The sequence below is a fragment of the Arvicola amphibius genome, chromosome 11 (assembly GCF_903992535.2).
Source record: "Arvicola amphibius chromosome 11, mArvAmp1.2, whole genome shotgun sequence".
Taxonomy (NCBI): domain Eukaryota; kingdom Metazoa; phylum Chordata; class Mammalia; order Rodentia; family Cricetidae; genus Arvicola; species Arvicola amphibius.
Genome location: NC_052057.2, coordinates 62457447 through 62484433, shown reverse-complemented (window position 1 = coordinate 62484433; position 26987 = coordinate 62457447). Strand labels below are relative to the sequence as shown.

Sequence of the window (26987 nt, the reverse complement as noted above, 5' to 3'; positions counted from 1 at the left end):
GGTAGATCTCTGTGAGTTTGAGGCCAATTACAAGACCTAGTTCCAGGACAGGCTTCAAAGACACAGAGAAACCCTATCTCGAAAAAAAGAAAAAAGAAAAAGAAAAGAAAAGAAAATGCTCCCCATAGGTTCACAAGGAGAGGCACTATTAGGAGGCATGGCCTCGACCACGTAGGTGTGGCTTCATTAGAGAAGCGTGTCCCTGGGGGTGGACTTTGAGGTCTCAGAAGCTCAAGCCAGGTTTAGTGACTCACGGTCACCTCCTGCTGCCTGTGGAGCCAGATGTAGGACTCTCAGCTCCCTCTCCAGCACCACATCTGCCTGCCTGCCACCATGCTTCCTGCCACGGCGATAATGGACTAAACCTCTGAACTGTATAAGAGCTGGTGTGGTCATGGTGTCTCCTTGCAGCAATAAAATTCTAACTAGGACAGATGGTTTTAGACTATCTTCCACAGCAGGAGGGACAATACACTTGACACACCCTGTGTACAAGCAACGGCAAAGCGGGCATCCCTTTGATAAATGCTCCACAAGGGTAAAATGTTTTCCTTTTTCCTAGTCAAGAGAAACAGGCCCTATGTCCTTCACAACCACATTCAGAGAAACTATTCTAGAATGCAATGAGGGGTCTGGGATGTGGCTCAGTGGATGCTTGCCCAGCACAAATGGCTCTGGATTTGGTCTCCAGCACTACGGAAATCAAGTTCAGTGCCATGCACCTATAATCCTAGTACTTGAAAAGGGGAGCCAAGGAAGATCAGAAGTTTAAGGTCATCCTCATCTACATCCAGGTCCAGAGCAGCCTGAGATGTAAATAAACAAATAAGCACTACCAAGACCTCCCATGTATCTTAGGCTGAGAAGACATTAATAACACTGAAATATCAAAGAACTTGGTTTATTAAAGCAATGACAATGGCACCATGCCCAATATTCTCTGCTGCATAAAAACTTAACCAGTGCCGTCTACTCTATGCACACATAGCATTTTTACAAACACCGCAGAAGGAAAGCGCCCCTCTCTTCTACTTACAAAGCACATTTCCTGTGGTTTATAGAAAGCTAGAAGCATATTAGGACATATATTCCTGCCTCCTGGCTGAGCCAGTCTCTCTCCCTGATTCTTAGCCTTTACTGTCGACTCCCATCTGACTCCGCTCACACTAGCGGTCTCTCCACTCAGCAAGTGTGCAATGTGGCTCACGCTTGGGAACCACCTCTGGCAGACACCCACGAGGAGAACGGAGAGGTGTTCCAGGGACATCTCATTTCTAGAGGAGGTCAGACTCTAGTGGGCCGGATAAGCCACTTTCTTTCCTTTTCTCGCTCTACTGACTGAGCCATACTTTCCACGCTCATCCACACTGGCTCCAACAACCTCAGGATGCAGCAGGGGACACATGAGTCATTGAGTTCCCGGTCCAAAAACTTTTATATGCAACTTTAAAAACTGAATTTGCATTTGTCTGCAACATGAAGCAGTGTTTGTGAGCTAAGGTATAGCTCACAAATGAATAGCTAAACCCACTGTTTTAGTACTGATTATGAAAACATTTGAAGCCAGAAGCCAGACTCTAAGAAAGAAGTATCAAAGGCCACTTGGAGGAATACAATATGCCTAAAATGTCACCTAAGGGCATTTACTCTTAATACTAAATCTCGTTAGTTAAGTTGGCAACTTCTCTTACAGCATTATTTATAATAACAAAAATATCAGCCAATGAAGAGCAGAGACATCAGTGTTAACATACCAATGATAATGTCACCAATAATTTCTGGGAGTCTCTTCATGGTCATCACATGACACCAAGGAAATCAGGGTCATTTCTTGGGGTTCTTGCTCTCATTAATACAAGAATTTAAGATGGGTCTCTTACTGGAGTTTCAAAGAAAACCCCATGGCAGAGAAGCAGTAGATCTCAGCAGCTGTCCATGAAGGAAGATGAAGCAACGAGAGAAAGCAAACCATAATGTTTTGATTAGATCACGATGTTCTAGTCAAGCCACGATGTCTGGTCAAGCCACGATGTTCTGGTTAAGCCACAATGTTCTGGTTAAACCATCATGGCTGTCAGCCACATTGGCAAAGGAGCAACCAAATGAAGGTAGGGAGCATTAAAGAAAGAGTGAAAAGTCCCTAAGTAACATTTACTATATGTGTGTGTGTGTGTGTGTGTGTGTGTGTGTGTGTGTGTGTAGGTTCTATCCAGTATGCCAAAGAAAGAGGGAGAAGAGAAGGGAGGCGGAAGTTATGACCTTCTGTGCTGGGACTCAGGAAGGCAAACAGACCCCAGGGAACACTGGATGGGACCAGGGGCAATGGCAGAAAAGTCTGGAATTGGGGTAGGAAAAGCACACCATCTCATTAAGGGGTAATTATTCCTCCTACCTCTTTGATAGCTTAAGGTGAAACTACCTTAGTGAGGAGTGGTTCCTTGGCCAGATGCTAGATCAACCCAACTGGGTTTAACTCTTAGAGGAGGAGACAATGGAGCACGGCCACCTGACGGAGGACTCCATTTCTACCCATACCACAGTGAAGCATAAAACCATCATTCTTCTTAAATGTGGTAAATTTCCTATTATCTAATAGTATCCAAAACAAATTATACACATGGTATGATAATGACAAACATTATTGAAGGTGATCAATTTAAAGACACACACACACACAGACTAAGCTGTTGTATGAGACAACACACCTGTAATCCTACTACTCAACAGGACCATGAGATCAAGACCATCCTGAGCTGCATGGTAAGAGAGACAAGGAAAGAGATGGGGGAGGGAGGGAAAGAGGGAGGGAGGGAAGGAGGGGAAGGGAAAAAAGGCAAGGAAAGGGAATGAGGCGAATGCAAACCAGTTTCTACAGCCAAGAAAACAGGGATAAACTGGTGGCATTCCTTTTCAGTTCACTGCGAGGTTAACTGTAATTTCATTTGGAAATAAAATCTAGCAGGAATGGTAAAGAAGAAACTCGGACAGCAAGGGAAAGGAAAGGGAACATCAGTGACGGAGATGCACCTCCCACAGCGTGTGCACATTCTGTGAAGTCAGCTGCCGTCGGGAGCATGCAAATCAAGGAGGAAAAAACAGGCAAGAGTTTAGTGTCTGCTACAGCGGTATCTGGAATAGGTGGCGGAACTCCCTGGGCAAGCAATGGTGTTGGGTACCTGGGCAGCAAATTGTATGGGGGGGGGGGTGAGGTGCTAAAATTCTAACCTCACGCTTCTGATTAAAACAAACTCCAGATGGAAGATTTAAATGTAAAAAATAAAACCGTCAAAACATAAAGTCCAAGAGAAGAAGGCATTTCTAGGAATGATTCAGAAGCTAGAAGCTATAAATGAAAACACAATTGCTTAGTATTTCTGCTTGGGAAAACAATCACCATGAAGTCAAAGAAGGGACTGCAAGCCAGGAAAAGCAAACACCACCTCATCTCATGGACGGAGGTCACACCTCGCAAAACAAGACAGGGAAATGCAGACAGTACCATGGAGAAACTGGCAATGACGACAGTTTAACGCTTTACCCAAAATGAAATATAAATGTCGAGCACATCCAAAGACATGGATAGGCGTTCCTGTCAGAAAAAGGTGGAGAGGTTCATGTCTGAGGCTGCGGCAGCAAGCTTACCACAAATGAGGCCAATACGGGGTACTTGGTGAGACCCTGTCTCCAATAAAGGAGAAGAATAGGGAGGGGGATAGAGGTGGTGGTGGGGGGCGAGGGGGGGCATGAGTCATCATCGTTCTTTTGTGAGATAAGCAAAGCTGAAAATGTGCAAGAATCTCACCACAGCCGGGCGGTGGTGGCGCACGCCTTTAATCCCAGCACTCGGGAGGCAGAGGCAGGCGAATCTTTGAGTTCGAGGCCAGCCTGGTCTACAAGAGCTAGATCCAGGACAGGCTCTAGAAACTACAGGGAAACCCTGTCTCGAAAAACCAAAAAAAAAAAAAAGAATCCCCGACCACATGGTGTGGGGAAGCAGACGTTCACACATGACAGTGGGATAACGGGCACTTTCCACGGAGCAGGGCTTGGCACAATCAAAAGTGAACAGTCACACTCTTCTCAGAATTCTTCCCACAGGCATGATGCACACAACGTGTATTTGCTGCACTTTGCTCCGGCAGGAAAATCCCTGCTCAGGACACGGCATGCCAAGACAGGCTTCCTCTGGCTGTCAAGTTACCGTTCTACTGCTGTGAAGAGACACCATGACCAAGGCAACTTATAAAGTAAGGACGCAGGCTGGCAGGCATGGCGCATGAGCAGAGGATCCTGATCCACACGCAAGAGCAAGAGTGGGGACGGGGAGGGGGGCATGGAGGGAGGGGGAGAGAGGGAGAGAAAGGAGAAAAGGGGGGAGGAGGGAAGAGAGGGAGGATGAGGGAGAGACTGGGCCTGGCAGGGCTTTTGAGACCTCAGAGCCCACTCCAGTGCCACACCTCCTCCCACAAGGCCACACCTCCTCCCACAAGGCCACACCCCCTCCCACAAGGCCACACCTCCTAACCCCCTCCCCAACAGGATAGGGACTAGGTGTTATTCAATACGTGAGCCTATGGGAATCATTCTCATTCAAACCAACTTACTGATTGTTCTGAGCTAAATAAACTGAGCCTTTAACCCCAGCACTTAGAAGACAAATGCAGGAGGATCTCCACAAGATCAAGGAAAACCTGGTCTACATAAAGAGAAAATTTTCCATACATGACATTTAAATGCTTATTAATGAGACACAAGTTAAATATTGCCTATCTTAGACATAAAACAATATATGTATAAACCGGCATGTCCAAATGGCCTTAAAAATAAAACTATGGCCAGGCTTGGTGGTATTTGGGAGGCAGAGGCAAGAGGACAAGGAGTTTAAGGTCAGCCTAGAACTGGAAGAAACGTCTTTAAAAACAAATAAATAGCGAAGGAAATGGCTTAATTGGCAAAAGTGCTAGTTCTCCATGAGGAACTGAGTTCAAAACCCCAGTACATACTGGATGGCAGTGAATCCCAGGACTCAGAAGCCGAGGCAGGAAGATCTCTGAGGTCGTAGCCTGCCTGGTCTACAGAGTAAGTTCCAGGATAGCCTGGGCCACACAGAGAAACCCTGTCTTGAAAAACAAAAATTAAAAAAAACAGCACCCATGTGAAAAGCAAGGTCAATACCAATGCCTGTGACCCCCATCAGTAGGGACAGAGACAGAAAATTCCAGCTCACCAGCCTGGCTAAAATGTTGAGCTTCAGGCTCAGTGGGCGACTTTATCCGAAGAAGTAAGGTGAAGAGAGATAAAACCACTTGTTTTTCCCTGGCCTCTGAACACACACACATTCAACAATGAAGCTGCTGGACACATGGCTCACCGTCTGAGCCCTGAACCTGGGTTCGATCCCGAGGCCCGGGTTCATCCAGCAGCCCCAGCAAAACAAAATCGAATTTTATTTTCTTTCTATTCCTCCCCGTTTCTAATTTTTCTAAAATAATTTTAATTTCCCACCCCAAAAAAACACATTTTTAGAGCTTAATGTTGGTTTTTTTTTTAATTTTCATTAACAACTTAGGTACCCTGAATCACCAAACCACTGGCCTCCACTTCTGACCCAGCACATAGTCTGAAAGACTGAAAGTTCTAGGCCAGCCTTGGCTACCTAGCAAGATCCTGCTAGATCAAACCACCAATCAACCAACAAATCCTTTGATCTCTTCTTTAAATTAAAAATGTAAAACTAGGTATCTTTACAGCTGGTACCCAGCCAGTTTAAAGTTTGTGAGGGTCTCAAAAGAAAGATTTTACAACAGTCAACAAGGAAAGCAGTAAATTAACCCCAAGAGGGTATAAAATGAACTTAGCCTGCAGCAAAGGGCTCCTCGCAAGGACCAGAGGGACTGGGCGTTGCTTTGTTCTGCTCTGGGTGTGTAGCACAGATTATTCTGTTTAGAGAATCTGCTAAAAGACCACAGCCACTCCCACTACTCAGCTTTCCCACTTGGGATGGTCGGGCAGGCTGTCACAAAAAAAAAATACAAGCAGGAAGTGGAGGAAACCTAACGAAGATCCATGCAGACAGAAGGGAACAGAGGGGGCTGAGCAATAACCTGAGCAATAACAGGTCGCTCCTGATGTCACCCAAGGAGACCCTTTGGGTCATCCGTTCTTCTCTACACCTACTTTACTTTTAAATAAGTGACATCCCAGATCTGAGCTATCTCTAAGGCTATATGGTTAAAGAACAACACATCATTCCACTGTTCTTCCCCTTCTGCCTCTTCTCTCCTCGGGTTTCTGGCTCTGGTAACCATTCCTTTTTCCCTTTAAATACTACTTCACTGACAGGAACGCCATGCTCAGGAGATGGACAACTACTACTGTCACAGTATCCCTGACAGGATCACCATGCTCAGGAGATGGACTACGGCTGTCACAGTATCCCTGACAGGATCACCATGCTCAGGAGATGGACTACAGCTGTCACAGTATCCCTGACAGGAACACCATGCTCAGGAGATGGACTACGGCTGTCACAGTATCCCTGACAGGATCACCATGCTCAGGAGATGGACGACTACTACTGTCACAGTATCCCTGACAGGAACACCATGCTCAGGAGATGGACTACGGCTGTCACAGTATCCCTGACAGGATCACCATGCTCAGGAGATGGACGACTACTACTGTCACAGTATCCCTGACAGGAACACCATGCTCAGGAGATGGACTACGGCTGTCACAGTATACCTGACAGGATCACCATGCTCAGGAGATGGACTACGGCTGTCACAGTATCCCTGACAGGATCACCATGCTCAGGAGATGGACTACGGCTGTCACAGTATCCCTGACAGGATCACCATGCTCAGGAGATGGACTACGGCTGTCACAGTATCCCTGACAGGATCACCATGCTCAGGAGATGGACTACGGCTGTCACAGTATCCCTGACAGGATCACCATGCTCAGGAGATGGACTACGGCTGTCACAGTATCCCTGACAGGATCACCATGCTCAGGAGATGGACTACGGCTGTCACAGTATCCCTGACAGGATCACCATGCTCAGGAGATGGACTACGGCTGTCACAGTATTCCTGACAGGATCACCATGCTCAGGAGATGGACTACGGCTGTCACAGTATCTCTGACAGGAACACCATGCTCAGGAGATGGACTACGGCTGCCACCCTATTACAGCGCTCAAGCTCTTACTGACATAAGGGAGTCCTTGCATATAAATATTTATTCAGTAAAAAAGACAGGAGGTCTTTGTTGTCACACAGGCATGCTCCAGTAAGCAAGTGGCACAGTGGTGCAGCATAGGAAACACCATCCACGTTAAGTTTCCTGCCCAGCTAATGCCTGAGCATGCTTGGAGAGCAGTATGCAGCGAAGGTATTTGTGAGATCCCTTGCAATAGAAAGAAAGCATGGTACCCAACGTCTAAACAAAAAGTAGAAAAATAACCTGGGCATATACTACAAAGTATCAAAGAACATGACGGAAATTTGTCTGTTTTATGCTTATAGGTCTGTTAAGGGGATTAGTAGCAACCAGTCGTGGTGGAGCAGTACTTTAATTCCAGCACTTGGGCAGCAGAGGCAGGCTGATGATCTCTGTGAGTTCAAGGACAGCTGGGCCTACAAGAGCTAGTTCCAGGACAGACCCCAAAGCTACAGAGAAACCCTGTCTTGAAAAAAACAAAACAACCACCCAAAAAGATCAGTAGCAAAATATAGGGCACCAACATCACACAAGAAAATCTAAGGCCTTCTAAAGAGAGTTCATGTCAGACAAGAAGGGGACATTTAACTTAAGTCCTTTAGTCCCAGCACTCGGGAGGCAAAGGCAAGAGGATCTCTAGGAGTTCAAGGCCAGCCTGGTCTACAAAGCAAGTTCCAGAACAGCCAGGGCAGCTACATGGAGAAACTCTGTCTCGAACAAAACAAAAAAGGAAGGAAAGTTTTAGGAATATTTTCTAACTGCAAGCTCTCTGCTGACACAAAATAATTACAATCAAGCCAAGTCAGACCAGATTAAAAGATGTCCAGATTTAATTAGACATCTGTACTCCCTGGTGGCCTGAGGGGAAGGAGAAGTTGCCAATGCGACCACCAGAGAGAAAAAGGAAAAACCACGTGTTTATTTTCCGGTGAGTAATTTAAATAACCCTAACCCGTGGGAGTGGTCTTGACCTTTCCTGGGGAGGGGATCAAGGTTTGAGGGGCACAGGGGAGGGGCCTCGAAAGATGGAGGCCGGAGGCTGGGATTTACAGAAAAAAGGAAGGGGGAAAAAAGAAAAAGTAAGTCCAAAGAGTTTACAATTTAGATTGAAATACTCTGGGGACGAAAAATAATAACCTTACAATTAAATAAGGGCACAATCACAGCTTGCTACACTGCATCCCAGCCAACACTGGGATGCTGGTGTGCACCAGATTGAAAACCACACATCCCACCGCCTGCCCTACACGAGAAGCCAGGCAGGTGTTGCACCGCACACTCCTTCAAGGCAAACCCACCTGCACTGCCAGTTCAAAGGCCCTTACAAGTAAAGTTATCTGTCCTGCACAACACAGCCTTATCACAGAGAAAAGGAAGTAGGAAAGAAAAAAAAGGGAGCAGGAAACAAAGAGACCGAAAAGGGAACTAGGGAGACAGAGGGTGGCAGCTGGAAGCAGCCACAGGGGCACTTTCAATCCTGAGCATCAACAAGCCTTGCATCCTTATATTCCCTGGGGTCTGGCTGATGGCAGGCGGCCTGTCACAAAGGTTTAGGAAATTCCTAGCAAGAATAAGGCAGCTGGCCTTCCCCCCACACTCTCCAAGGGGGCAGGGTGCCCAACTGAAAACTATGACAGCAAAACAAGTAACTATGTCACACACAGAAAACACTTGAACACTATGAAGACTCTCCTTACAACTCCTAGAGTTAGGAACTTAAAAAGCAAATCCCCTAAACCACACAGTGCATTCATTAGCAGGCTGAGGCAGCTGCTGGGCAAAAACACGCAGTCCATTGCGAGTTGCCCAGACACCTAAACCAAACAGCACTTTAGCACACGTCAAAGTAGCAAGCTGTTACTGAAAAACATCAGTATGTTAAACGTGGCTATGCAAAAACATACACAGGCACGCAAAGGACACGCAAACAAATCACACATATGTATCACCCAGACAGTCTGCATGAAAGGTCAGATAAAATAATACTGGTTTATAAAGGTGTCCTGGGGGTTTCTAATACAGACAAACTTTCTAACTCTTTGACCCACAAAGGTCAAGTTATTTTGTTAATTCAGTCAACCACACAGGCTCAAAGAGGAAACAACCCCCAAAAGCCAAAAATCTAGACAGTTTGTGTGCCTGTGTAGAGAGGTGCATGAGTAACAAACTCATGAGCATGTAACATATTGTATGTCAGGTTTATAAGCACACACAGTGTGAACTTAGAAGAATGGATGCGTTACAAGGGTTAAAATTCTACCTTACAAATTAATCATAAATAAAATACAGTACAAGTACAATATGGTTTTATTTATATTTTTAATAACTCATGCTTGAAACTCATACCAAAGGCAAACACCGGCGGCAAGTAAGCAGAAAATGAAGTGTTCTACAGGGGCACACAACAGGAGCGATTCCTAAACCCACTTCGTAAACACTGGGTATTTTCTTCAGCATTTGTAAACCGTCACCCATACCAGTTTCACAGCGGCGCTCGTCATTGTAGTCAATATTTCAATCGAAACCCACAACCTACTCTGGCCACATCCCCATTATGATTCTATTCCTGGCGATTTCACTTGAGTTGCTGTCTTAGGGAGAAAATAGAAAGCCGCAGTGCACGGAATCTCTAAGATTCACCTGGCCACTAAGATCCAGAACATGAACGCTCCCTTCCCCCAACCAAGCCCACAGGCAGCACTCTACAGTTTCTCGGGACTCCTAGTATGACGAATATCTTCATCCAAACACTGTGGCCAAAGACCACCAAGAATCCTAACTGGCAGGTAGGAAGTCTTCTCAAGTCATGGTCCCACCTGAACCCCATCACTTCCAGGATCTGGCGGTGACCCTGAGGCCGGCGAGCTGCCTGAGTGGTCCTCCCAGCGCGTATCCTAGCACCTCCGCCGGCTCTCGCTCCCCTTCTCCCCAGTACACTCGCACGCGATTGCGCACACTCGCTCGAGCACGCCGGAGCACACTCGCTCACACTCACGCTCCAGCGAAGAGGCCCCTATGCCCGCTCCGCGCTGGTGAGTGGCTCCCAGGCTCGGCCACCGAAGCGTGCCGGGTCGGGGGTCGCCCAGACGCCGCTCCGAGGCTCCGCGCGGTCGCCGGGAGCCTGCCACCGCCTACCTTGCTCGCCGCGTTCCATGTCTGTGCCACCTCGCTCCCGGCGCTCCGCCCGCCGCGCTCCTCCGCGCCGCTCCGCGCTCCGCCCGCGGCCGCCGCGCAGTCCCCACCCCGGGCGTTGGCGCCGCCCTCCCGGGAGCCGGGCCCGGGCGTCACCGACCACCTGACCGTGACCTGTGCGCTCCGCCACGTCGGCGCGGGCGGCGGCGCCGGGCAGGAGTCCTGAAGGTCGGAAAAGGCCAGGGAAGGGCTAAAAGGGGAAAGAAAGGGGGCTCCGTGGCTGGGCAAGCAGCTGCGAGTCGGTGGCGTTTGCACTTCGCTTGCAAGTTTGCGACCGAAAGTTTCCTCCCAGGCTTCTGGTCTCGTGACTGCCCCTTTCTCCGCCCCTGTGCACCTGCTCGAACGGAAAACACTGTTTGCAAGGTGGAAAGAGTCATTTGGGTGACTTAGTGTTCTTGAACCATAGCCATACTTGATTCAGAATAAATTCTTATTACTGTTGAAGTGTTTATATGTGTGTATGTATATGTATATATCAACATTAAGGTAAATTTGGCATGGAAGGAAATACTATAATATGAAAAAGAATTTGAACTACATATGTCTGGGAGTGTAGCTTAGTGTTAAAAGTGTAGGCGTAGCATGTTCGAAGATGGTACATTTGAGACTAGCATGGACTATATAACAAGATGCAAGACTGTCTCAGATTTTAAAAAGAACGCTTGCCTTATCCCTCATCTCTTGAAGAGTTTACATACTCATTCATGTATGTAAATGTTCTCGTTTTTCTTACTGTTTGGGAACCCGCGTGTTGCACAGCTGAAATACTGCCCAGGCAGGACCTTGTAGCTGGAGATAGCTCTCCAGGAAAAAGCAAGGTTGGCCTAGTTGGGGCTCTGTGTGTCAACTTGACACAAGCTAGTGTCGTCAGAGAGGAAGGAACCTCAGCTAAGAAAATGCTTCCTTGAGATCCAGCTGTAAGACCTCTTCTCATTTAGTGACCAATGGGGAAGGCCTTGCCCATGTTGGGTGGTGCCATCCCTGGGCTGCTGGTCCTCGGTTCTCTAAGGTTAGAAGAGCAAGTCATAGAAATAGAAAGCAAGGCAATAAGCAGCTGCTCTCCATGGCCTCTGTCTCGCCTCCTGCTTCTGGGATCCTGCCCTGTTTGAGTTCCTATTCTGCCTCACTTCGATGATGAACAGCAATGCTCAAGTGTAAGACAAATAAACCCTTTCCTCCCCAACTTGCTTTTTGGTCATGGTTTTTCACAGCAATAGAAATCCTAACTAAGACAAGCTTCAAGAAACTAGTTAAAGAAAAGGACAGAGATCCCTTCTTGGCTGCATGTAAAAGAATAATTTCAGCACTAGGGAAGCAGAAGGAGGAGGACCACAAATTTGGAGCCAACCTGGGCTATATAGGGCTACCAAGGGCTATCATGGAGAGAGGGGGGAGAAGAGAGAGAGAGAGACAGAAAGAAAGAGAATAGAGAGGGGGAAGGGAAGGAGAGGGAGGGAGGGAGGGAGAGAGACCATTATTTCCCCCTTTACTTACAGGAGCAATGAGCATGGTGTAACTAGAAGGAAGGAAGCCAAGGATGGCTGGCAGAAACAAAGGCAGAAAGGATCTGGTCATGTCGACCTGCCTTCTATCAAAGAAAGATCAATGCCTGCTTTGTAAAATCATTATTATTTGGGCTCCTGTTACATGGCTCAAGTGCAAACCTGATACACCAGGGCATTTTGCAACCTATTCTGTAAGCCTAGCATGGTGGTGCCACACTTATAGTCTTGGTACCTAGGAAACGGAGGCAGTAAGATCAGGAGGTCATGTCCACATTTGGATACATACAGACTTAGAAGTCAGCCTGGGCTCCATGAGACCCTGTCTCAAAAGCAGAGACAAAGAGCAGGAGAGGCCACTTAGCTGGGGGAGCTTCCCTAGCAAGCGTAAAGCCCCAGGATTACATCTGTGTACCACATCAGGCATACACATAAGGCTTACGGTGTGACCTAGGCTGGCCTCGAATTTCTTATCTCCCAAACTAGAGACATGCGCCACAGTAGCCAGGTAGATTCTTCTATAAACTAATCCATTGCTGAAATCTCTACAAGAAACAGTAGATTTTTTTCAAAACCTTAAACCTTAACTGAAACAAGCATAAGACTTGAAGACTAAGGAAGAAGAGATGGACTTCCAGTATGGATGGCTCAGTTAGGTAGGGTGGGTTTGGCACGCACAGTTCCCTGCCACTAAACAAACAAACAAACAAAAAACATTATGCACGTGAAAATTTGGTACTCTGCCCTCATCATGCATACCTCCCCAACCTGAAAGCCATCAGAAATCATACAAAGTATAGAGACATCAGGATGCCTTCTGCTGTGACACCCTTGAAGTTTGGGGCAAGGATGCTGTCTAAGTTATAATAGGGTTTCTATTGCTGTGAAGAGACACCCTGACCTCAGCAACACTTTTAAAGAAAACATTTAACTGGGACTGGCTTACAGTTCAGAGGTCCTATCCACTATCATCACAGCCAGAAGCATGGCAACATGCGGGCAGACATGGTGCTGGCGAAGGAGCTGGGAATCCCACATGATCTGTGGCAGCAGAAGTGAACTGCCACACTGGCTGTGACTTGAGCATCTGAGACCCCAAGCATGCCACCGTGCTTCCTGTTACAAAGTCACACCCACTCCAACAAGGCCACACCTCCTAATAGTGGCATTCCCTATGCACCTATGGGGGCCATTTTATTCAAACCACTGCAGAAACCAATAGAGGCCCTGACTGTCTCTGGTCCTTTCCTTATACCTGCTTTAGACCATCAGCTGCCCCTTGGCCACACTTCCAGACCAGCATGGCCATCACAAAGCTTATCCTGGGAATGAGGCCAAAAACCCCAATAATGCATGCAGGCCTGCCAAGACAAGAGATTTCAGAGATACCTGCCCGTGGAGGGGTTATGATCTACAGAGAGGGTACAGGTATGAATAGGGCTGTCTGTTTGGAAATAAGGCCTCCTTCCCCCAAGAGAGGCACTGATTCTCATTTTATAAGCCAGGGCCCAGTGCTGTGGCTTCCCAGTAGCCTGGACTTAGAGTCTCCAGGTAAAATAAAAGGTACCAATTTCGATTTGAATTTCAAGTATGTGATAAGTTTCTTCGTTTATTTTAGTGTTAGTATAACCCCTATAGTGTTTGTGTTGTATTTTACTGAAAATATTTGTTCATTCCTCAGCCACCATCTTCGGCATCCTCTGTCTTTATTTGCTGAGTGTGGCAGCTCCAGAGCGATCCTGACTTGCTGGCTGGTCAGACTAGCAGCACAGCAGAGCACAGTTGGGGAGGTTGTCATGGTCCAGGAGAAAGACCGGCCTTCCCTGCTCAGCCTGTCACAGTTCAAAGGGCTGAGACCTTAAGAGGCCCAAAAAATCAAGATCAGCTTTGGAGAGAAATCTATTTGGTGACACACAGTTGATAGTGAATTGCTTAAGACAACATCATAGCTGTCTCCCGTCCCGTAGGTGTATGAGAAGGTGACGATGAAGCGAAGACTAAGAATGTGCAGGGATGGGTGCTGGCGGGAAAGAGGACTCAACGCTAATGAGATTCTGACATGCAATCCCTGAGTAGTAACAGGAAATGATCTCACAGCATTGATCTGGGCTATGTTAAGAAAAGCCATAGACCACTAAACCCCCTTGCATGTTCAGCCCCTCTGAATGCTGGGTATTTAACAGGCTACATATGAGAGCTGGGAGGGGGAGGAAGCCCAGGGGAGACACAGCCCCTTTTCTCCTGAGCATTCAACCTTTGCTGTTATCATGGGTTCTCGCTTTCCCATCCAGCCTGAAGATGGCCCAAGGGTATAAACATCGTCGGCTATTTTAGGATCAATGATAATATAATTAACAATATTTTTTCTTCTTTTGTTTCAGTGCTTAGAATTGAATCCAGGATGTTGCTCTTGCCAGGCATGGGATATTGCAAGTGAGCTGCATGCCCAGACCTGGCTTTGAGTCAGCGTCTTACAAACCATTTCACTGGTCCGGAAATAAAGGTTAGCTTTCGTAAGTATCAGTGTTCCTCCTGCACAGACAGGGCAGGAGAACGGCAAGTGCAGGGTCAGTGCTAAACAGCCGCACACGCTACTGCTCAAAGGCAAGCTGCAAGGCCAGATACAGAGCCAAGTCAGCACTAAAGGCCCTGATTTAAGCCATTACTGTTCTGGGTTTCTCACAGATGCTCCTCTGGCTCATTCTCCTCATCTCTAAAATCTGTAGTCATGTTTTATGACAAAAACCCCAAGTATGAAAGGTGTTTTAAATGTATTCTACTGACAGAAAAGTTATATACCATTAAATCTACTCTTTGGAAAGTTTAGTGGCTTTAAGTACCTTTCCAGCATCCATCCATGCTTACTCCTCCCCAACGCTACTAAAATTACAGTAAGGAGACAAAACCACAAGGACAAAGAGACCGCAGAAAGCCAAGCACTGGTAATTGATCTTACAGAGCTGAGCCAGCCAAAATGCTAAGCTGCTAGTGGAGAATGCCCAGAGGAACCACACTTACAAGACAAATTTTCCAAAAAAAAATTAAAAATAAAATATAAAATAATAATAATAAAAATAATAATTTAGGACTTGCCATCAGGAGCCTGTGGGTACAAAAATGAGTTCAAAACAGGAGGATAAAACCAAGCATGGTAGGAGTACTCAGGAGGTAGCAATGGGAGGACCAAGAGTTCAAGGTTCTCTTTGGCTATATAGCAGTGATAGACTACATGGGAAAGAAGTCAGCACCCCTCTTTCTAGCTGTATCACCTCCTTCTTCTCTCTATCTTTCTCTCTACCCCTCTATCTCACAAACATACACACATAGATGATAGATAGATAGATAGATAGATAGATAGATAGATAGATAGATAGATAGATAGATGATGTGGGATTTCCCTCTGTATGCTGTGATTACCATTAATGAATAAAGAACTGCTTTGAGCCAATAGCAGAGCAGGGCGGGGAGGAGCAGAGCTAGGTACAGAGGACTGGACTGGATGCTGGGAGAAAGAAGGGTGGAGTCAGAGAGAAGCCAGGTAGCCCCCCCCCCATTTAGATGCAGGAACTTTAGCCAGTAAGCCACTGCCACATGGTAATACGCAGATTAATGGAGATGGGTTAAATTAAGATGTAAGAGTTAGCCAATAATAAGCTAGAGCTAATGGGCCAAGCAGTGATTTAATTAATATGGTTTCTGTGTGATTATTTCGGGGGCTAAGCATCTAGGAATGAATTAGCGGCCTCCCTCCTACAGATAGATAGATAGATAGCAAGCAAAGAAGAAAACCAAGGGATTTGTGGGTTTTGTTATGCCTAGTCTGTGGGGACCCCAAAAGACCACCAGGAAGACCGACTCACCAAAATGCAAAAGCAAGGTTTATTGCATGCACAAGCCAACAGGGACCTTGTCAGCACAGCAGCAAGAGGAGGTACCCTGCCCTTCTAGAGTGCATTATTTAAAGGCAAAACCCAGAAAAGTTACATTAGCAGAGTGCTGGTGACAAGTTCAATCCTGATTGGCTTGTGTCTAAGGACTTTTCAGAAATTTTGTTTTTGAACCTCGCCTGTTGCTTGTCAAGTTTTTTTTATTGGTTGACCTTCGGGTGGGGACATTCTGCAGTCATCTGTGCTCTCCAGATGGCTACCCTGTTATTTTTGCCCCTAGACATTTCTGAGGACTGAAACGTTTTATGGGAAATAACTTACAATGGACACAAGATGGAGGTGGAGTACAAAAATAGAGGAACTTTGGTTCTTCAAATTTTTTTTAATGACAATGGCACCTGTCAGCTCCAGCTCAACTTGGCTGTGCATTCCTGAGAAGGAGGGTAGGGATGTGGACTGAGGGAAAATAAAACAGACAAAAGGCAGAAAATAGAGTCAGGAGGCTCCCAGTGAAGACTGTAAAAAGGGGCCCCAAGTTTATCACTCACTGTCCTTCTATGCCGCAGTCAAAAGGGAAAAACACATAACAGGCGAGAGTAAATACCTCCTCACACCTCAAAACAACCTAGTAACTGGCCCTAAGTCAAACATCCTGTTGACTGGCCTTTGAGGAGTAAGGCGTCCAGTAGCCACACCCTTGGCCAAACATCCTGTTATTTGTCCTTGAGGAGCAAGACCAGATCTCAGCTCTCTCACCTTTAGTCAAGATGGAAACAGATTCAAAACTGTGCCCTCACAGATACCCATAGACTCATATATTGGAACCCTTGGTCCCTAGTTAGTGGAACTGTTTGGGAAGGATTAGGGAGTGTGGCCTTGTTGGAGGAGGCATGTCACTGGCATTGGGCTCCCTAGCTCCTGTCCATACACTTTATCTTTAGGAGTCATTATTTTGTACAATGGCAAGTCCTAGAGTCACCTGGGTTTCTATCCATTCTCCTTACTCCCAACTCAGCTTTTTGAGAATGAAGTATGCAAGGTTAAATTGGTATATCAAGAGTTATCCATATTTCCAGGTGTGTGAAAGCTACAGCCCACCTGGGTCCTCATGGCCTTGGGAAGGCTGGGGACATCCACAAGCTCACCTATTACCACAAGGTAAACACCATTGTGATGAGCAAATATGGTGGAGAGATGGGAGAGAAAGAGAAGTGGACCGGTTTGTGTGTTGTAGGAAGAGGCAGAACTGAAGAAGCAAGGCAGTGGGGAACAGGCTGATGTGGGTGACTTGCTTGCCACCCGGGTCCATCATGATGTCCTGGGTTGTTGCTGAAAATTGTGTCTGGGCCCATAGTCCTACTCCAGTCAGAGTCCATGTTGACATCCATGACCCAAGTTCCCTCCAAAGACCACACGGATGCCCAGTGTCTGGATCTGGGCCGCCACCTGAGACTATGTTGGCGTCTGAGGGTTATGTGGTTACCAGGCCCATGCCCAGGATGAGCGATCTGTGCTGCCACCCAGGGCCATGATGATATCCGGGCTCAAGCTACTGTCTGGGTCCATTTGATGTCCTTGGCTTCTGTTACCACCAGGAACATTTGGATACCTGGTGTCTACCGGTCAACCACCTGACACCATGTTTGTATTTTAGGGCCATGCTGATCTGGGTTGCCTGTGATGCTATCGGGGCCTAGGTGGCATTGGGCCCATGCTGCTCCCAAGGGCCATGTCTGGATCTATGGTCCTGCTGCAGCAGGGGTCTATGCTAATCTCTGTAGTCCAAAATACACAGGGAGCCATGGGAACCATGTGAGTTGAAATCCAATGGCTGTGCTAAGTTGGCATCGCCTTATGCTGGCCCTGAGAGAGCCAGTCCTGCTCTTAGCTGGCCACTGAAGCAGGAGAGCTGGCCTCATGCTCTGGAAAGATGACCCCCCCATGACAGGTGTGGGAGAGCTGGCCCCATGCTCTGGAAAGACGACCCCCCCACGACAGGTGTGGGAGAGCTGGTCCATGCTCTGGAAAGATGACCCCCCCCACGACAGGTATGGGAGAGCTGGCTCCATCCCTTGCCTGAGTGGGGCAGCTCCAGCAGCCCAGACTGACAAAATCAGCCACCCAGACCCACAGCCAAGGCTTTGAGTTGGCCTGCCCAAACATCCACCCCATCCATGACCTGCCAGAGTGTGTGAAGGAAGCCATAGCTATAGAATCTCCATGACTTGGGGAAATGGCAGGATTTCCAGGAAAAGTTTCAGTGAGGTCCAGTGTTAATGGTGCACCAGAAGCCAGAGGCTTTGAACAGACCAACACCCATTACAATAAACTTTTGCAAGGACGTGGCATGAACAAAAGAGTCTACTGCGCCTTTAATCCCAGCACTCGGGAGGCAGAGGCAAGCGGATCTCTGTGAGTTCGAGGCCAGCCTGGTCTACAAGAGCTAGTTCCAGGACAGGCTCTAAAAAAGCTGCAGAGAAACCCTGTCTCGAAACCCCCCCCCCCAAAAAAAGAAAAAAAAGAGTCTACTGTGTGACACACCACAGCTCCCAATGCCACTAAGATGCAGGAAGAGGTGTTGGGGAGGTAGAAAGATGGAGGAGAGAAGTGGGGATTTGTTTGTTTTGTTTTTAATAGTTTTTCATTTTGGGGAGGACCCTATGGGGGTGAGGGACGGATATGGAGGTGACTGGGAAATAAGGGGGATTGGGATGCATGATGCGGAATTATTTTCGAATAAAAATTTTCCAAAGAATCAATTTAAAAAATTAAGAAAGAAAAAGCTATTGATATTTGTACCAGGAGTTGGGTTCAGGAAGGCTGGTGAGGAGCTGCAAAGAGGGTAGTGTGATGAGTGGACTGTGAGTCCTAATGTTACTGGCTGCACGTGCGCATGTCCCAGGGCTATGGTGTCGCTTAGTTGGTAGATGCTTGCCCAGCATTCTCATGCCCTGGGTTTGATCCTCTCTCCAACACACCAGGTATGCTAGTCATGCATGGGCAGCCCGTTTATGGCACTTCTCCATTGTTCCTTGTAACACAGATGGGGCCTGTTTATTGGGGCTTTTTGTCCCGCCTAGTTCCCCATAGCCGGCAAGCCCCAAAGAAAATCACACAGAGATCTCTATAAGTTATAAAGCTGATTGGCCCATTAGCTTAGGTTACTTATTAGCTCTTGTACTTTATATTAACCCATTATTTTGATCTATTTTTGCCATATGGCTCCGTACCTTTTTTAGCTGGCAGGTCACATCCTGCTTTCTCGGTTGTCTGCGCAGGACTGGAAGGAATCAACTTCCTCCTTCCCAGAATTCTCCTGTTTTTATTGTATTATTTCTACTTTCTGTCTGGTTGACCCACCTATACTTCCTGCCTGGCCAATCAGCATTTATTTAAAACATGATAGACAGAATACAGACAATTCTCCCACACCAGTTCCTATCCTAGGCAGTCCTAGATGCTTGTATTATTGTCATACCCAAGGTTCCACAGTCTTCCTTTATGCTTTCTGGCTAGCATTTTGGGGGCCTTCCTCCTCGTCTTATCCTGTGCACTCTTCCAAGCAATACTATCTTCGGGTATCTGCTGTCATTCACTCTCAATAACATGGTTGACGTATGTTAAGCACGGTTTCCATATCCTGCACTTTACTTCCGTATCCTGTAGATGAATGTTTCTTAATGTCATCACTGCACAGCCTATCTCTGTGTGACACCTGGAATCCTCCTGGGACATGCCGTCTAAACACATTCAGTTGCTGTTCTGAGGAGCACTTCATTGTCCAGGCTTCAGAGTTGTAAAGAAGGCAGCTTAAGACAAGGGTCTCATAATTTTCTTTGTAATTTTGTTGTTGGTGTTATGTCGCTTACTGATCAAACCTTTCCTAGTGTCTGGAATGTAAACTTTGCTATCCCTATCCACTCTGATGTCAATATCCCTATTGACATCTGAAAACAGTTCCCTCCTTTGAACTAAGGTTTCCTCCCAGAGAGACAAAGTTGACTGTTTGCTTGAGGTTCTGGTTCTTTATTACAATGCTAAAATTCCTGTGCACCCTTCTCTTGTGTCGTATCTCAGCCTTCTCCATGTTGACTTTCACACCAAGATTTTCATTGACTTCCACCACTCTGTTTACCATGGCCTGCAGCTCATTGGGACTTTCAGCAAGTAGTGCTGTATCTTTGGCAAAATGCAAGCTATAGATTCACACACCACCTGTCTGCACACCTATCTGCTCATTCTCCAGGGCTGTTGCTATTGATATTCCCAGGAATGTATGAAAGAGCAGTGGTGAGAGGATCCATCCCTGCAGCACTCCTATGACTGTCTTAAACTCATCACTTAGTCCTCCACAGACTTTGACTGATGCAAAGGTGTCTTTAAAGGCATTATCTAGTATTCTTATGATTTTTCTCTGGTTACCTGTAGAACCTCATTGTTTCCCAAAGTCCTTTCCTCCAAATGCTACTGAATGCCTTCCTGAAGTCGATGTAACAGACATAGAAGTCTTTTCCAAATTCTTCGTACTTTTCTGCCAGTTGCCTTAAAGTGAAGATCAGATCAACTGTGCTCCTGTTTGCTCTGAATCTGTACTGGGCCTCAGCTAAGATGAAGCACTCATTCATAATTCCCATACACAAGAAGAAGGACAAGCTGGACTGCTCAAATTACAAGGGCGTTAACTTTGTTATGCCATAGCAGCAAGATATTCTTCTCCATTATCCTGCAAAGCATCAAGGGCAGAACAGAAAAAGGGGTGTGGTGGTGCATGCCTATGTCCCACACTCGGATGGTAGAGGTAGGGCAATCATACATTCAAGGTTATCCTTGTCCAAATAGCAAACTGGAAAACAGCCTGAGAGTCATGACACTCTTCCTCAAAAAAAAAAAAATTAATACAAATTTGGTCCAAATTAGCTGAGCATGGCAGTACATGCCTATCACCCCAGAACTCATAAAGTTGAGACTGGAGAGTTCCTTTGAGTTTGGGGCCAGCCAGGGCTACCTAGTGAGTTCTAGGCCTGCATGTGCTAGAGGCTAAAGGGGAAGAAATCCTGCGTGAAAAGAAAAATAAACTGATTTAAGTGGTAAATTGTTATCTTATGCGTATCTTACCGTAAAAACTGTTCTCTGATATATATCCTCTATTAACTTTTAGTTTATCTTTTGTTGTTGTTGTTTTGTTTGTTTATTTTTTCAGACAGGGTTTCCCTGTGTAGCCTTGGCTGTCCTGGAACTTGCTTTGTAGACCAAGCTGGCCTCGAACTCACAGAGATCCACCTGCCTCTGCCTCCCGAGTGCTGGAATTAATGTGTAAACCACCACTTAGTTCATCCTTATAAATAGTACTTGACTATTTCAAAGGAAGAAAAAAAATGTTAGAAACATTTGAAAAGATGTTAAATACTGGGGCTCCTGGGAGCACCGGGCTTGACGCCCGCAGGCCTCTGTTCCTCCGGCCGCGGGTTCCTGGATTCCGAGTCTCCTGGATCCACGTTTCAGCCGGTAGCTGAATTACTCTCACCTGCTTTCATTCTCTGCACCAGGAACCTCAGGTCCAGGAGTATCAGCAGCAAAGATGTCTAATGAGCCACCCCCTCCTTATCCTGGAGGCCCTACAGCCCCACTACTAGAGGAAAAAAGTGGAGCCCCACCTACCCCAGGCCGCACCTCCCCAGCGGTGATGCAGCCACCACCAGGCATGCCACTGCCCTCTGCTGACATTGCTCCTCCACCTTATGAGCCACCTGGTCATCCAATGCCTCAGCCTGGCTTTGTGCCCCCTCACATGAATGCAGATGGCACCTACATGCCTGCAGGTTTCTACCCTCCTCCAGGCCCTCACCCACCTATGGGCTATTATCCACCAGGACCCTACCCACCAGGGCCCTATCCTGGCCCTGGGGGCCACACGGCCACAGTCTTGGTCCCATCAGGGGCAGCCACCACGGTGACAGTACTACAGGGAGAGATCTTTGAAGGTGCACCTGTGCAGACAGTGTGCCCCCACTGCCAGCAGGCAATCACCACCAAGATTTCCTACGAGATTGGCCTGATGAACTTTGTGCTGGGTTTCTTCTGCTGCTTCATGGGGTGTGACCTGGGCTGCTGCTTGATCCCCTGTCTCATCAATGACTTCAAGGATGTGACGCACACGTGTCCCAGCTGCAAAGCCTACATCTACACATACAAGCGCTTATGCTAACGGAGCTAGACTTGGACTCCCCCACCTATTACTCTGGCCCCGTGTGCTTTGCTCCCCATGCTCAGTGGTCACCATCCCTCAGCCCCCACTTAGGGTTGGAAGTTTTGCCACTGTTCCCTGGAAATCCTGTCCTCACCTTGCCCTTCCCTGAGCATCCGACTCTTCTAGCAAAAACTCCGTTGGATTTAAGGCCAAGGGCCAGTGGGTGGCATGGGGGTGGCACAGATCTTGTGTGTTGCTTGGGCATTTGCTGTCCAGAAGATAAGCTGGAGGGTCTCTTCCTGGGGTCCTCATTCCTCCTTTCTGCATAAGGTCCATGCTTGGTCCTTACTCTTCCTGGGACCAAAAGCACCCAAAGCATCAACAGGTCCCAGACTAGGGCCTACAGTGAGGGTTGTGCCTGGAACCATAGTTGTTTCTGACCTGGAATGAGGTCAGGGCATCATCTAGAGTTAAGTGGACCCAAGCAATACAGGGTGTTAAGGCCTGGGCTTATATGGAGTATGTTGTCTGGGGTGCCAAAGGTGGAATAAGAAAGAAATAATGACTGCCAACTCTGGGCCTCAGAACTCTCAGGTATGGAAACACAGGACTTCTACCCACTGTCCAGGAGGTACCTAAGAGCTGCCTGGCATAAAGCGAAGAGGACACTGGGCTAGTTAAAGCCCTGGTAGCCAAGAACAACTTGCCCCTGTTCTTACTTAGCTTCCTTTGAGTCAGTCAGTGTGCAGAGATCTTCTTTCTGGCCACACCTCTGTGAACCCCCTATATTTTCTGGGGCCAGAAAGAATGAATGCCCATGAGCCTGTCTTGTCTACTTTTGTGTTTGTGCTGTGTGTGAATACAACTTCTGCCTGGTGGCTTGCTGACAGATGGCAGATCAGAAGAGCCTCCTTATAGGTTCATTGGTCTCTGGAGTAAGTGCCAGTCTTTTTTGCCATAGAAGGGACAACTGTGGCACTGGGCTGGGGACCAGGAAGAAGTCACAAGTGGTGGGGGTGTCCTAGGACATGAGTCTTGCCCAGGGTGTAAACCCAAACTTGTCTCTTTCCTGAATGGTCTGTGAAGATGCTCACATGGGCGCTGTGTCCTGCTGCTGTCCCTCTCCTGGTCTCACACTACCGCTGCATGGCCTCCTATCGCTGTGAACTGTGGCCTGGTTCCAGTTTGTAGTTTCATTAAACTGGCCCTTTCCCTCTCCTGCCCTGGGCCTCTGCTGTCTTGCCTGGCTTCCTTCTTTTCTGAGGGTCAGGGTGGGACTACAGTAGTCTTACTGGCAGGCAAGAGATTGAGCCTGGAAAAAACAGGTTTAAAAACCCAATTACGCCAAACCAGAATTATATATAGACTTGCCCTGGGGGAACCCAGCTGTTCTGAGCCAAGGAGGTTTTGGTTTCCACTACTAGATAATTAGGTGTCCAGGCTGCAGAGCCTGAGAACTGGAGCCTTGTCCTAGCTTAGTGACCTCCTAACCGAAGGTGTTGCTCTTTGGTCCTTAAACTAGACAGCACTATTGGACTGAGACCTTGTATTCTGAAGATAAACACTCAAGTCTGGTACTCAGGCACTCACTCGACCAGGTTGGCCTGGGTAAACCAACCATCTGAACTGTGAAGGTGGTGGACTCACCTTTCAAGAGTCTCCCTGCTGTTTTACTATTTTTTTTTCACACAAGACTTTTACAGGAATAGATTCCTACTAATAAAAATATTTAACTTCAAAAAAAAAAAAAAAAAAAAAAAAAAAAAAAAAAAAATGTTAAATACTGTGAAATCTAATAGTCATCCATGTTCTCGGAAGGCAGCTTTTGGTGTGAGGGAGGGAATTTCGAAGTTCCCATTACGTGTGTGTGTGTGTGTGTGTGTTGTTGTTGTTGTTGTTGTTTCCATAAAGAGAAGAAAGTTACCATAATATGGTTCTCACGTGCAAAACCATCTGCCCCTGAGATGGGCAGATAAGACGCACATTTGTGTGTAGACTCCTGGCAAGTATGACAGAGGTCTAGCCTGGGAAGAGAAGCCAACAGGATCAGGCCCAGGGAAGAATGACTGGCACATGAGAGGACTGAGGCAAGAGTCCAGTCTTGCACCCCAATGTTGACTCACCCTAGGAAGTAGGGTTCCCTCAGGAAGCGATCTTGAGTAAGGTGGCTCTCTGTGGTTGAGAAGAGCTCTCAAAGCGGAACTTCACTGAGGGCCATTAGCTGTTTACCTTCCCAGGCCTTGGAGGAGGAAGGCAGGCCCTGGACATGACCCTGCACTCTCTGAGATCATAGAATCAGTGTAAGCCAGAACAGAACTAAGACGTGCTGAGGAGGGGAATAAAAGTTTAAATCTTACAAGGAAACTGCAGTTGAGAGCATGGAGAAGGGCTAGCGGATGTCTCAATGACAGAGCATGTTTTCCTAGCATGCCGGGAACGAGGCCTTCCTTCAAAAAGAGGAGGAGGGGAGAGGGAGTGGGAGGAAGGGTAGGCTGTTCCCATAAGCAGATATTAGGAAGTGGACCCAGAACCTACTCAGTAGGTTTCTGATGATCTGGAAATAACTTATACCATTGCTAAGACCTGCCCTAAGGAGCTTCGTGTGTGTGTGTGTGTGTGTGTGTGTGTGTGTGTGTGTGTGTGTGTGTGTTGAGACAGACTCCCTCTATTTCACCCTGGCTGTGCCAGAACTCACTCTGTAGACCAGGCTGGCTTCGTCCTCACAGAGATCCACCTGTCTCTGCCTCCTGAGTGCTGGGATGGAGAGCACACCACCACTCCCAGCCACTTTCACATGTTTTGCCCAGCTCCCCTTCTCAAGAGAAGACAATAGTTAAGCCATTTCAAGGACTTTTGTCCTGAAGCAGCAAATACACACTGGGAGCCATGTTCTTCTTCCACCATGCATCTAACAGAATAAAAGCAAAGGCTCTTTAATAAATATCTCCTCCTCTCGCTTAGCGTTCCTCCCCAGGGAATCAACCCCACACCAGGCTTTCAAAGAAATCGATTGCAGACATGAGCTTGTCTTCCAAGTACCGATCCTGAGCCAGGAAAAAAAATCCCCTCTGCTCTCTCCAAGAAACTGTCTGAGGCCTCCCTTTTAGGCAAGGGATGTAGGGAGTGTGACTTATTGCCCTATAGAAGACCTCTCTGGAAAAATATTTACTATGGTTTCTATGTTTTTAAAATTCTGTGCTTTACTGTGCAGTGGTGGTGCACGCCTTTAATCCCAGCACTTGGGAGGCAGAGGCAGGCAGATGTCAATGAGTTTGGTGTCAGCCTGGGCTACCAAGCCAGTTCCAGGACAGGCAGGACTGTTACACAGAGAAACTCTGTCTCAAAAAAGAAAAACAAAAATAATCAAAAACAAACAAACAAAAATCTATTCTAAATAACTATGAATCTGTATTTCATCATATTCAATACCAAAATGTTCACACTGTTGAAAATCAGTGTTAACACATATATTAATATATATAGAGAGAGGACATATATACATGTATATATACATATATATGTGTATTTATATATATATACACACACACACACGTGTGTGTGTGTGTGTGTGTGTGTGTGTGTGCTCTCCTGCAGCTGTAGGGACCCAGACTGCTACCTTGTAAATGAAGATACTGAAACACAAAGATTTTTTGTTGTTGTTTTATTTTGTTCTTGTTTTTTTTTTTTTTCAAGACAGGCTTTCTCCGTGTAGCCCTGGCTGTCCTGGAACTAGCTCTTGTAGACCAGGCTGTTCTTGAACTCACAGATATCCACCTGCCTCTGCGTCCCAAGTGCTGGGATTAAAGGCGTGCGCCACCACTACCTGTTGACTTTTTTATTTTTAGATTAATTTATTTTACATCTATGAGGTTTTGCCTACATTTATGTCGGTGTACCATATGTGAGCTTGGTGCCTGGGGTCAGGCTTCTCTTAGAGTCCTCATCCTTAAAATGAGTCTGTGCCTGACAGCTGTCTCCTCCCATTTTATACTCCTCTCTAGTGCTGGGATTAAAGGTGCAGACTACTATCGCCAGGTTTCTATGGCAAACTAGTGTGGCTGCTGGAATTAAAGGTGTGTATAGCCACTGCCTGGTCTGTAAGGCTGACCAGGGTGGCTGTTTTACTCTCTGATCTTCAGGCAAGCTTTATTTATTAAAATACAAATGAAATATCATTACAAGAACTCCCAGCTTCTCCTCCAAAACCATGTCTGCCTGGGTGCTGCCATGCTCCCCACCAAGCTAACAATGAACTAAACCTCTGAAAGCCCCAGCTAAACTCTTTGTTTATGAGCTGCCTTGGTCATTGTGCCTCTTCACAGCAACAGAACAGTAACTAAGACACACCTCCTTCTCAGATGTCAGGACTCCGGCTCACCAGACACCTCCTATCCAGTACAACACCGTGTGCTGTTCCATAGCAGAGCATCTTATAGGACAAAGAGCCAGCGTCACATGAGCATTTCCCATCTAACCCTGGGACCAGCCCCACTGGACAAACCTAGAATGGAAAGAAGAAAGAAAATGTCCTGTGCTGGAGAGGTGACTCATTGGTTAAGAGCACTTGCTGCTCATGCAGAGGACCTGAACTCAGTTCTGAGCATCCGCCTGGTGGCTCACAACCATCTGTATCCCAGGGGATCTGACACCCTCTGCTGGCATCAGACACGCTGTGGTACACATATGTAAGACTGCACCGGTTCTGTCCGCGCTCTACTTGCTACGCGCTACGGGACTAGGCTGAAAATTTAAAACCATACACAAACACACACAGAGACAGACAGATGGGGCCACAGGGACATCCTTGAGACAAGAATGCCTTCTTTATTGGGCTCAGAGGCAGCTCATATAGGGCTCTGGCCATGCCCCAGCTCTCGGGATCTTTCAGCTGGAGACTCATCAGAACCCACTCCGCCATCAGGTCTTGCACTTAGAGCAGTTGCAGGCTGCTCAGAGGAGGGGAAATCAAGCTGTTTACAAGAAATTCAGGGTCTG

The 26987-nt window shown here is 47.0% G+C and overlaps 2 protein-coding genes across 2 annotated transcripts in view; one reads left to right on the top strand and one right to left on the bottom strand.

Annotated features, from left to right (window-relative positions):
- The window catches only part of Tpd52 (tumor protein D52), a 90011-nt gene extending 79551 nt beyond the window's left edge, over nt 1-10460 (bottom strand). The window contains exon 1 of the mRNA XM_038347407.1: nt 10360-10460. Within this exon, the coding sequence (XP_038203335.1) occupies nt 10360-10378 (19 nt within the window). The 5' untranslated portion in view covers nt 10379-10460. The remainder of the gene's footprint in view (nt 1-10359) is intronic.
- A 10759-nt stretch (nt 10461-21219) lies between these two features.
- LOC119826399 (cell death-inducing p53-target protein 1) lies at nt 21220-22898 on the top strand. The gene has a single exon (XM_038347705.1). It carries the CDS (start codon nt 21384-21386, stop codon nt 22008-22010), a length of 627 nt encoding a protein of 208 aa, XP_038203633.1. The 5' UTR covers nt 21220-21383; the 3' UTR covers nt 22011-22898.
- The last annotated feature ends 4089 nt before the right edge of the window (nt 22899-26987 follow it).

Excerpts from the sequence above, each read along its gene's own strand:
- LOC119826399 (XM_038347705.1), top strand. The coding sequence starts at position 21,384 with ATGTCTAATGAGCCACCCCCTCCTTATCCTGGAGGCCCTACAGCCCCA.